The sequence below is a fragment of the Carettochelys insculpta genome, chromosome 1 (genome assembly GCF_033958435.1).
Source record: "Carettochelys insculpta isolate YL-2023 chromosome 1, ASM3395843v1, whole genome shotgun sequence".
Classification (NCBI taxonomy): Eukaryota; Metazoa; Chordata; order Testudines; family Carettochelyidae; genus Carettochelys; species Carettochelys insculpta.
Genome location: NC_134137.1, coordinates 359,858,587 through 359,871,408, shown reverse-complemented (window position 1 = coordinate 359,871,408; position 12,822 = coordinate 359,858,587). Strand labels below are relative to the sequence as shown.

The window sequence follows — 12,822 nt, the reverse complement described above, 5'->3', positions numbered from 1 at the left end:
GCACTCAGCTGGAATATAGAGCTTTGTGCTAAGATTCTTCATATCAATCTGAGGAAATTAATTTTTCTGCCAGGCCTTGAAGCAACTACAAAGCAACTCCGCAGGCTTTCCTATAGTCCTTATGCTTGAATATACTCAATGTGAATTCAGGTAAATTATGAATGAATGTTCATTCATACTTATTGGTAGCATGTTTTACTTGTTTTTTCCCTGTAGGCACATACCAGTATTCAGGGAACCGGATATTAGCAAACTGAGGAAAAACTACTGCCGCAATCCAGATGATGATGCTCATGGACCCTGGTGCTACACAAGCAACCCTCTCATTCCCTGGGACTACTGCCCAATTTCTCGATGTAAGCACAAAAGATGCCTTTCCACTTGGGAGTTAGTGTCAGCTCTACAATGTTGACTATATTGAGTTGTCACGTACATTTGTCTATGTTCTGTATATAATATGTGACACCACAAAACTTTAACTCTTTTCTTGAATAATTTGTGCCTTACCTGGGGACAGTGGGGAGCAGAACTGCCCTGTGCAAAGCCAGTGCTAGGGACGTTCTCCCTTTATTGGCTTATTTATGATGCCACAGCAGGACAAAAGGTCTGTAGCAGATGAAAGAATCCTGCCCAGCAGAAGGTGATACTGGTGATTGTGAGGCAAGAAGAGGAAGAATGGTGATTCAAGAGCTAGGTTATTAGCCTGGGACTCATGAGACCCAGGTTCAGTTACTTTTTCTTTCTCCCATATACTTCCCATGTGACCATGGGCAAATCACTTAACCTCATCGTGCTTCAGTTATCCACCTGCAAAAGGATAATAGTACTTGCCTAATGCATGGGAGTTGGGCAGATAAATATGTTGAGTCCAAATGCTGGGAGAAGTGGTATTAATAAAAACTACCTTAACGGGATGATTTTCTGATATTTCTACAGTGTTTAAATAACTCAGATGCTCTAAGGAGACAAAGAAATCTTTGTTTCATTGTACAAAGAGTTTATTTGCCGCATTATACTCATCTTCTATAGTTTATCGTATTCGATATGAAGAAAGTATAAATTTTTATTACCTTTTACTTCTCTCTGTGTATTTTTCTCTCTGTGAATTTCTGCATTTTTACAATATATGGTGACTACAGAATATATGTCTGGGGTACTTCCTTCAAAGTTTTATGAATTCTTCCATTCGTCTCATTGGCTACGTCTACACGTGCCCCAGACTTCGAAATGGCCACGCAAATGGCCATTTCGAAGTTTACTAGTGAAGCGCTGAAATGCATATTCAGCGCTTCATTAGCATGAGGGCTGCCACGGTGCTTTGAAATTGGCGTGCCTTGCCGCCGCGCTGTGCGTCTAGACGGGGCTCCTTTTCGAAAGGACGCCGCCTACTTCGAAGTCCCATGAGCTCATGGGAATAAGGGGACTTCGAAGTAGGCGGCGTCCTTCAAAAAGGAGCCCCATCTGGACGCGCCGCGCGGCGGCAAGGAGCACCAATTTCAAAGCGCCGCGGGAGCCCGCATGCTAATGAAGCGCTGAATATGCATTTCAGTGCTTCATAAGTAAACTTCGAAATGGCCATTTGCGTGGCCTTTTCGAAGTTTGGGGCACGTGTAGACACGGCCATTATGTCCATTGTGCCCATTGTCTCTCAGGTGTGTGTTTAGCCTCAGCTGATACACCTAGGTTAAGTTTTAAGTATTGACCAGCTCTTAGAGTTAGATCCTCTGATTCAGGTGCTGTTATATCAGTTGAAAGTAAATAAACCTTGTACAGGTGGGTTGTTTTTTTTTGTCAGTGTAGAGGAAAAGAAATAGTTGAGCAAATGTCAAATCTATTCAGTGTTTGATTTTTATTATCAGTACTTTTGGATTGTTTACAGCAAGCACTGGTGGGCTATGTGGCAATGGTAATTGTTTTTGATCACCACTGGCAGTTAGAAGTGAAAGTTCTTTTAACTTAATGAAAGCTTAAGCAACGGAAAAAATACAATTGGATCATAGACTTGATCTTCAGATACCAAATTTGGCTTCAGGTGTTTTTTCCTTAGTATAAATATATACCTAAGGCTCAGATTTTCCAAGGGGTCTAAGTTAAGGAAGTTAGTCAGATTTCTTTTGAAAGTCATTTGAATTTGGGCAAGTAATTCCATTTAGTAGCACCAGCTGATTTATTAGTATTGGCTGATGCATATGTGAAACCAGATGTGTGCATTGCTAAATGTCTGTGTTGTTCAGATGTATCCAAAATTCATCCAAGAGCAAAAATGTGAAATAAACATTTATAAACATTGCCATTTTTTTCTTAAATGAAATTTTACCCCATTTTCTTGCCTCTGTGCCTTTGTGGCCCTTTCTAAAACCCATTTAAACCTTAATCTGTGAGCTATTGAAATCAGCAACAATATAGCATTTATTTTTCTATTGTGACTTCTCTTAATTTTAGACTTTCTTTTATTTTTCACTGTTATGGACGTCTTGTGTATCTGCTAGGTGAAGGTGATACAACTCCTACCACAACCAATTTAGACAGTAAGTAATTGTTACATATATACACTATATGTTCCATTATGATGAAGTAATTGAGTAAGTCCCTTAAAACTAGCCAATCTGTTTTCTGACTGGCCTGCCAAAAGGTCAGCTAAAGAAAGCAAATTACTTCTAGGATTAAGAAAATGAGATTTACAAAAGAAAAACTTAAAAATCTTTGTTGTGTTCTGTGATAGACATACTTCAAGGTGATGAGGTATGGTGGTAGCTTTTACTATTAACTGCATGAATCTCAACAATGAATCTATTTTAATGTATGTATGCCAGCAGCCTATTAAGCATTTGATGGCATAATGCCACTCCAACTCATATATTTTTTTTAAAAAAATCTGTTTATTTCAAATTGACCTTTGTGTGGTCCTTATGTTATATGCAACTGTAAAGGCTTCATACTGCTGTTTTTAGTATAATGTGATCTCTGCACCTGCTTTCAGATACTGTCATTTCTTGTGCCTCAACAAAACATTTGAGAGTTGTAAATGGAATCCCAACACAAACTAATAAAGGATGGATGGTTAGTTTGACATACAGGTAACTATCATTTTGCATAGAAAACTGACCCTACTTTAAAAAAAAAAAAAAGCAAGTTTTCAGTTACACTAAAATATAGACCTAGAGTGAAGACATACATATATTGTGGTTAAATACTGTATAAGCAAGCATAAATATTCTGGAATAACTGTTGAATCCAATTCAGTATAGCTTATGGCAATGAACTGGTTATAAGCTCATTATTTCTATCCTATTTATAAAAACTCTTCTTTAAAAACCACACATAACCTTCTGATTTCCAAATTAGCTGCTGTTGATCCATATATATCATTGGCACCATGTCCAGCCTTAAAATGTTTGTTCTAGAGACTCCTATAAAACAACTGAGTTGCATGTTCCCTTCCGCAAATTAACAGCAGTGCATTAAGATCTAAACTGACATGAAGGAATTATACCAGTGTCAAATTTTAAAGTTTTCTTTTCATGTTACATGTGGTTGAAATGCAATATGCATGAGAATTAAATATGGGCAATAAGGAAATCCCTTTTCTCCTTGTAAAACAAGACCCTAATTTCCTTAACTGAAAACATATATTACATTATGCAGGATCTTATTTGATAAAATTATAGTAATATTTTATCTCATTGTTTTCTGTTAAGTACCCTATTAAGAACTACCAACATAAAAACAAATGTTTCTTAAACTCATTATTCTGCTCCTCCACAAATGCAGTTCTTAACCCATTTGTTTGCTTTTTCCAATGTATGCACTATTTCTGTGCTATTTTGATAACTGTCTTAGTCCACAGAGCTTTAAAAAAGGACCATCTGAACCCTTTGTACTCCCTCCCATTCCCCAGAAGTCTGTGGTCCTAAAAGCCATCTCCAATTTGCTTTCTGTTAGGAAAACTAATTTTGTATTATCAAACAGTTCTGTATTCCATGAATATTAGGAATGTCTCATCAAATTTGAGTTTTATGCATTTATAGCAGCTTTACCAACGCAAGGTTCTAGTCCATGCATGGGGTTCCTAGGCACTGCCAAAAATACCAACAATGGTAATTCATGATAATTTCAGGGTCTGTCTCAAGGTCCTGGTTGGTTGTATATAAAACAATATTTTTGTCTTCTTGAATAAGCTGCTGATCAGCTGGCTGAGGTCTTGGCCCGGCAAGATAGGTGTAATCCAGAAAAACTCTTGAATGCATGCTTAAATGTGAAGCATTGACTTGAGCTGGGCATCTGACAAAGCTGTGCAGGTGCATAGGTTCTGTGTTGAACCAGACTAGTATGTTCAGCATAAGCAAGCAAAGAGGGAAAAGGAGGTAGAGGGAAAGGAATATAGGAAGGGGAATAGAAAGAGTGAGTATGGCTTTTGCTTTACACCACTGTTGCCCACACCCTACCATATATTCTCCTTCTGCCCCTTTCCATAACGACCTTCCACCTGCCTATTATGGCATATGTCTTGATTCTCTACGTTGAATATTTGGTCACCAAAGTGAATCCAAATTTAGCTTTTATTCTGGCTGGTCTTTAAAAGTAGCTTGTAATGGCTTCAGAAATGGTCGCAGAAAAGGCATTTTGTTCAAATGCTTTGCTCTGTCATTTTGCAAATGTTGCTTCTCTTGTGGCCCTAGTTGTCTTTGTTCTTCCTCGGTAACTTTCACCTAAACTGTACTCAGAAAGGGGATAGCCCCTTAGGGGATGTTCTTTTTCTTTCTCTTTTTTTTCTTTTTCTTTTTTTTTTTTTTGAGGTGGGGGTTTATAATGAGGTTGCGTCTCTGCATTTTCAGATATTGCAGCACAGGTGATGTAATTGAAAAAGCCCATCCAATGGCCAATTAGAATGTGTCGTTGGACACTGTGTCTCATGCCATACCACAGTGCATTATCAAACAATACAGAATTACCAGGGGAATGACAAAAGACATTTAAAAGATTTTGGGGACTTTTCTGAAAGATGAATTCCAAAAAGCTTTTCATTTGTGTGGTAGCAGGGAAGGTGAGCAAAATTCACAGGGAACAATGTTATGGTGAAAAAATATTTTGGGCTAGGGTCTACAGCAGTCCTTCAAAAGAAATTATTTCAGAAGATCTCCTCTTCCAAAACAATTTCTTTTGAAATATCATGACCACACACAAAAAAGTGGATCGAAAAATCAATCCTGTCTTTCGATAGAGAGTGATCATACCCTGGCCACTCTTTCAAAAGAATGGGTCAGGAAATGCCATGGATTGCAAAATCTGGTGCCATGGAGGACTACAGTTTTGAAAAGGGCCCTGGGGCGGGGAGGGGTCCACACTTTTTTTTCTGTCAGACCCTTTCAGAAAAAGGTACTCTTCCTCATCCAGGAGCTGAAGAGGTAGGCTGGAAAAAGTGCCACGTTCCTCCAATTTAATATTGAAAGAACGCATTTTGTGTCTAGACGGTCTGTGGGATTTTTTGAAAGAACCCCGGCTTTTTCAAAAAATCCTGCTAGTGTAGTTGTAGCCTTGGTGAATAAGAATATGGTTTTATTATTCAACTTTTGCATTGTCAGAAACAACGTGAATAATTAGAATAGAGATTTGAACCAAATTCTCAGATCGCTCTAGAGCTTTATTTCTGTATAAAGGGAAAGAGTTTCACAAGTGAGTCTGTCTTCTAATCCTAATTTTGAAAGTATTAGGAAGTTTTAAAAAGGGCAAAACCAAAATCAGAGCTGAACGCCTCCAACCTTTGTGGTGTTTAAAACCCAGATCTGGGTCCATATTAAGCATGCAAAGGACCATCTCAAAAATGCACAATAAATAAATAAATAAAATACTGTGAACATCCTGAGTTCTGCACCAGATTCTATTACTGATGATATGTCAGTAATTCTGGAGTAATTTCTTCTGCAGAGAAGTTATTCTGGATTTGTGCCACTGGAAAAGCAAAATTTTGATCTCTGTGAATGCTCGCATAAATCTACCAGTCAGGTATAACTAGTAAATGAGACAATGCCAATCTGGCCAATTGACATTGACAAAAAGTTTATGTGTACTCTCCCTTGTGAAGCAGTTACAAAGAATATGGTCAGAACTTTTCTTTTAAAAAGAATCCAACTTGTTCCCCAGCTGAAATACAGTCCAAAAAGAACTAGAAGGCAAACATCTGTGTTAGTTTGCTATCTTTGAACTGAAGCATAGAATAAGCATAAGTGAATTTGGTCTCATTCCAGTAGTTCTTGTTAAAGCTTTGGACATCTGTATGGTTTGAATTTATAAAATGTGAGAAGTTAAGCTTTTCCCAAAGTACTGATGTCTGAGACCCTCTTTCCAAAGAGCAGCAGTAAATAAATATAACGATTTTGGAAATACTGTACATAGAAGCAAACTAATCTGTATTCCAAAATCTCTTTATTCCTGGAATATCTGTCATGTTTAATCCTTTTAATTTTACATGATATAGTGTGTCGCAGTGTCTATAATCTCACACATGTCATCATTACATTTTGCAGATTGTTTCCAACTGAAATATGTGGGGACTGGATAACCCACAGGATTGGTAATCATGTAGGCGCTTTCTACCTTTAGGTCAATACTCAGGATATGATTTGGCTGAGTAATGACCAAATTCTGCTACCATCTGGTGGCAGTTTAGGAGCCAGTGTGAAATGAGCTGGTTGTTTCAGTCTGGTTCCTACCAACAGCCACATCAGAGCTCTACATTTGGTTCCCTTATTTTAGTCTCAGCATTGAGGCCAAAAACATGAATGAACAGAGGAATTAACCTCCCTCTCATCTTTAGAGAGTGGTTGGTTGGGCAGTCTGAGCAAAATCCACATTGCTATTATATCTGATAAAACTGCACTGTAGAAGAATATCTTCATTTGTGGGGCTGTCAATCTACTTTTTAGTGGCATTAAATTCAGTTAAATATCATGATGTGTGTAAATGAATGGTGGCCTTAGAAATTCTCTTAGAAGTTTTGGCAGGGTAAAAAGTACATAGTACATTTTCTTCTTGTTTTTTTCAGGAATAAACATATCTGTGGAGGTTCTTTGGTAAAGGAAAACTGGGTTCTAACTGCAAGACAATGTTTCCCTTCTCGGTACAGTACTTTGAAGCTTTGCATAGTTGGGATATATTTTCTTTTCTTTAAGTTTGTGGCACAATGCATGTTTCCTTTAAACTCTGCAGCATTCCCTCTTGCTTTATCTTTAGTCCTTTTCTCTTGATAATGAATGTCTTTATGGAACATTTGTTGTTATTATTATTAGTAGTACTACTACTACTTATCCAAAAGAGCACTGGACATTTTACAAACAAGTGTGGTGTATGACGATCTCTTTCAAGTGTGATGGACAATTTCCTCCTAATTTAACCTCATGTTACTGCGGTGAACTGAATGAATCTCAAAGGCTGTGGCCACACTATCCGCTCCTTTCAGAGGGGGCATGCTAATGAGGCACTTCCATACTGCAATGAATGTGCAGTGTCTCATTAGCATAATAACGGCCATGAGCACTTCGGAAGTGTCCGTTTTGAAACACATGCCTCCTGTGTAGCTGGAGGCCTTTCAAAATGACCCTTCTGATTTTGAAAGCCCCTTCTACCCAAAACCCAATGGGAAGCACTAGCTTTCAAAATCAGGGGGTCGTTTTGAAAGGCCCCGGTTACACGGGTGTTGTGTGTTTTGAAACTGGTGGTTTCAAAGCACACACAGCTGCCTCTGTGTTAGTGAGGTGCTTCGTATTCATCTGCCAAAATGGCTCATTAGCATGCTCTCCAAAAGGAGGGGGTAGTGTGGGCACAGCCAGAAAGTTTAAAATTACAGTTCACCTGAAAATCTGGAAGTATGGATATTATTAGGACACTACCCCAAGAAATGGAAACAAGAAAGTAAGAGGAAGATTTTTGTGACAGAGTTTGAACCCCTGGAGTTGCTGGGAGGTGGAAGGGGGGAGAGATGGGGAGGGAGAGAACATGTATAAGAATAAATGTATAGGCTGATAGTTAGATCATTAGTCCCCCACTCAAGTGACTGACTAGCTATTCGTTGTGCAGCAGCTTCATCAGGAGAGATTGAAGGAGCCTTGCTTCAGAATGTCCATAGCCCAGTGGGTAGGGCAGTCACCTTAGACGTGATAGATTCCATTTCTAATCTCTTTTCCCCCTCAAGTAATGGGAGCCAATGGGGCTGACAGTGTTGCTGGGCCCCTGGGTAAGGGAAGGCACTGCTCCATGCCCCCAGATAAGGTGGGACCTGTGGTAGAAGGGATAGGGCTGAAGGCAGCCAGCCCACAGGACCACCCAGACCACAACCTGCCCCATTCCCTCCAGTCTTTAGTTCTTCCTGGAGCACACTGTGCAGTGTGCTAACCTCCTCAGGCAGCCCTAAGAGCCACTGCGAATGCACTGCAGCGATTTGAAGGGCCTGGGGCTCTGGCCGCTTCTGCCACTGCGAGGAACTCTGGGCCCTTTTGTATCACCAGGCCCTGGGACAACTGCTCCCCTTTGTTTCCCTGTCAGTGGGCCCATGGGAGACTTGAATGGGGAGCCTCCCAAGTCCCAGGTGAATATCTTAATGAGTTGGCTATAGTTATGATTTCTTCCTCCTTTTCTTCCAAATACTTGTATCAATGGTGTAAGGTTTCTAACTGCAAGAGAGGGTTTGGAGCTGAGAATTATTAGCCGACATAGCAGCTTCCCCACAGTCTGGACTTAAGTGCCTATCTCCATGTGATGATGAGACTCAAGACTCACTTTTGGTCTGCATCTCCCATTGGCTAGTTCATTAGCTCCCTGTCTAGCATATTGGCTTCTGTGAATCAATCTAAGGAGCTTGTATCTTTCCATTTATTTCATAGGCACCAAGGTAACTAACTCAGGCTAACTGAATTGTAAGGATTTTTCTAAGCCTCTGAGGCTTGGTCTATATCAGGCAAGTAAGTTGATTTCAGATACGCAATTCTAGCTATGGCAATTACGTAGCTGCAGTCAACTTATGTACAAGCAACTTATCTGGCTGTCCTCACTGAGGGAGGTCGACAGGAGAGTTTCTCTCCTCAGCCTCTCTTACTCCTTGTGATAGCAAGGAGTACAGGGGTTGACTGCCGACCCCAGATGGTTCGATTTTGCACCTCTCTACCCAGCTACTACTATAGCTATATTATACTACCACAGCCATACCATTTTACAGACTAAGAGGTCTGCCATGAATATATGTGGAAGGGACTGCAAATTATTATCATAAATGTTCCCAACTTAGGCATGAAGAAAGGATGGGTAACCTGCAATAAGATCACTTCCATTTTTAAAAATAATACTTCAGAAGCTATAGCCTTTGATGCTGCAACTTTCATAATCAGTAAACAGATTCTCTATCAAGCTGAATTTCTTGAAAAGTGGGATAGTAAAATCTTAGACTTGGTGGAATTGATATAAAATGTAAAACTAAGGCCGTGTCTACACTAGCCCCAAACTTCGAAATGGCCACGCAAATGGCCATTTCGAAGTTTACTAATGAAGCGCTGAAATACATATTCAGCGCCTCATTAGCATGCGGGTGGCCGCGGCACTTCAAAATTGACGCAGCTCACCACCATACGGCTCGTCCCGATGGGGCTCCTTTTCGAAAGGACCCCGCCTACTTCGAAGTCCCCTTATTCCCATCTGCTCATAGGAATAAGGGGACTTCGAAGTAGGTGGGGTCCTTTCGAAAAGGAGCCCCCCTGGGACAAGCTGCGCGGTGGCGAGCCACGTCAATTTCAACGTGCCGCGGCTGCCCGCATGCTAATGAAGCGCTGAATATGTATTTCAGCGCTTCATTAGTAAACTTCGAAATGGCCATGCAAATATCTGGGGCTAGTGTTGGGGGCTAGTGTAGGCATAGCCTAAGGGAGCAAGAATACAGGAATAGTAGTGGTGTGTTCTCACCAAAATGCGTTTGGATTTTGGAAAACCTTGGAACTGGATGTGAACTTTTTGGTTTCCCTCTCTTTCTATAATGGTTCCAAACGAAAACCCTATATTTGAATGGCTATGTCTACATGAGCCGCCCCCACTTTCAAAAGGGAGATGCTAATGATACCCTTCAGGATATGCTAATAGGCTCTGCAATGAATATGTAGTGCCCCATTAGCATAATGAAGTGCCGCTTTCAATCGTGCGTGGCTTGTCTACATGGGGTCCTTCTCGAAAGAACCCCTCACACTTCAAACTCCCCTTATCCCCTATTTGGTTATAAGAATAAGGGGATTTCAAAGTGTGTGGGGTCCTTTCATAAAGGATCCCATGTAGACAAGCCACGTGTGATTGAAATGGGCACTTTCAAAGTGCCACAGCCACAATTATCCTAATTGCATAATATTCATTACAGCACCTTATTAGAATATTCTGAAGTGTCTCATTAGCATCCCCTTTTCGAAACGGGGGGGAGCTAGTGTAGAAATAGCCAATATGTTGAATTTGGAAAGTTCTGATTTGACTTTGAAATGGTAGCGTGGGTCAATCTGTACCAAAGAGTGTCAGATAATGTCTCTCAGGCTACATCCACACTAGCATTTTTCTTTTGAAAGAAGCATGCAAATGAAGGAAATTGAAAATGCAAAAGAAGCACAGATTTACATATCTGGCACCTCATTTGCACATTCGTCTTTCGAAAGAAGAAAAGCATTGTAGATCTGGCTCTTTCAAAAGTAATCCCCATCTTTAAAAGAACCCTTCTTCCAAGTAAAATGCAAATGTGTCATACTAATTTTGCCTTTTTCAGATACAAAGATTTGAAAGACTATGAAGTTTGGCTTGGAGTTCATAATATTAAAAGAAGAGATGAAAAACATAAGCAAGTTCTGAATATCTCCCAGTTGGTATATGGACCTGAAGGGTCTGATTTGGTATTATTGAAACTTACTAGGTTAGTTCTTAATATTGCTAACTCTAGGATGTCTGGTTGATGGGTGCTTTGCCTAAGAAAGAACTACAAGTTCCAACTTTGATAGTAGCAAAATGGATGATGTCTGTATAGATTAAACTCACAGGCTACGTCTATATGGTGCTGTAAGCTCGAAATAAGCTACAAAATTTGGGTAGCTTATTTTGAGTAAATTTTGAAATAGGCTATTTTGGCATGTGTCACTATGTAAAATAAATAAAGAATCAAGCCCTATTTTGCGGAATCCTTGTACTCCTTATGCGATGAGGTGTACAGGGATGCTGGAATAGCACAACCATCATCTCAAAAACCATTGTGAGGCAATGGACACATTCTATAAATGAGGACAGTTACTTCAGGATACCACCGTATCCCAAAATAGTGCCCGCTGTCTCGACATAGCCAATCATAGAAAGGTAAAGTAAGTATAGATTATGAAACAATGCAAAAGAAACATTGTCAATGTGTTTGAAATTCTTCATATTTTTTAAAGCAAAAATAATCTGTTGGGAAGAGAAATAACAAGAACTTTACAATATCTAGCTTCCTTCACCCTGCTGGAAAAGGGTGTGTTAAAGTAAAACAACAACATACTAGGATTTTCCACAGCCAAATAAAATGAAAAAAGTAGAAAAAAATTCCCCTTTCAAAAAAGGGGGAAAATGATGAAACTCTCACTTTTTTGTGGATATATTTTTGGTGGTTGGAAAGCTATTTTTCTTTGAAAAACATTGACAGAAAATGTTGACCAATGTTGACATAAATTACAACTTGATGAGTTGGAGCTAATCTTTGTTTTCCTATTTTGGGGATTGGTTTAATATTCTTCTCAGTATGTGCCTGAACTTTCAGACATCCTGTTTTTTTGATTCAAAGAATAATAGTTTGATTATATATGTACCAAGAGCCCATTGCTGGTGGAATTAACTTGTGATTTTTATGTCTAGTGCAAGATCTCTTTTGAGGGCTTGTGCTGGCATCTGCTAGTGGAATAACTTAAAAGTGTTACCCGTGCACTCACGATGTACTGAAGAAGCAGCTTTTACACTGGACTCGTGAAGTTTAATATAAAAGGCCAGAGTCAGTCTGGCCAAGTGGGGGCTCACAGATCTATCTTTATACTGATCCAGCAGTCCCAATAAGCAGAGTGAAATAGCAGCCACCAGAGGGTCTAGGATGCACATGTAATTCAAGTTCACCATCTGCATCAATAAAAGCAAATGCTATTGCTGAAAAATCATGGCCTATGTGTATCTTTTTTCTTGATAACCAGGACTAATTTAAAACATGAATGAGTATGGTGTGTGGCTTTAATATATAGAATAATATAAACAACAGATTGTAAGTAAGAGCTTTTTGTACATATGACCTTTATATGTACTGTCATATTATTACAAATGTTTATTAAAATCAAGGGTATTCTCTTTGTGCCTGTGTTATTTATCTTTGTACAGAAAACCCAAATTAAACAGAATAAAAGCAGTAACAGCATTGCAGGAAAACTTCTTGAAAAGTAACAGCTGCAATTTAAAAAGAGTTAAAAGGAATTCTGATTTTCATGTGAAGAAAAAGCAGAAAAATTGGCACAACTACTAATTACTGCTGTGAACTAATGTAGATAATATTTTAAAAAGTTGTTTAAAGTATCACGTAAGATCCATCATATCTGCTCATTTTTTTTCCTTGCAGAGCTGCAATATTAAACAATTTTGTGGATATAATCAGACTGCCCATTTCTGGATGTACTATTCCAGAGAGGACTACTTGCAGTGTTTACGGATGGGGATACACAGGATGTAAGAGATTAGTTGTTTTTTTTTTAAACCGAATGACGATTTATGTTTATAGCCTACTTAATTCCCATTTCCAACCTATTATAG

The 12,822-nt window shown here is 39.2% G+C and overlaps 1 protein-coding gene across 1 annotated transcript in view; it reads left to right on the top strand.

Moving 5' to 3' along the window:
- HGF (hepatocyte growth factor) overlaps window positions 1–12,822 on the top strand; it is a 96,951-nt gene that overhangs the window by 62,355 nt on the left and 21,774 nt on the right. Inside the window, exons 11-16 of the mRNA XM_074984166.1 lie at window positions 217–356; window positions 2,490–2,528; window positions 2,981–3,077; window positions 7,043–7,117; window positions 10,781–10,924; window positions 12,632–12,738. Coding sequence (XP_074840267.1) covers window positions 217–356; window positions 2,490–2,528; window positions 2,981–3,077; window positions 7,043–7,117; window positions 10,781–10,924; window positions 12,632–12,738 — 602 coding nt within the window. The remainder of the gene's footprint in view (window positions 1–216; window positions 357–2,489; window positions 2,529–2,980; window positions 3,078–7,042; window positions 7,118–10,780; window positions 10,925–12,631; window positions 12,739–12,822) is intronic.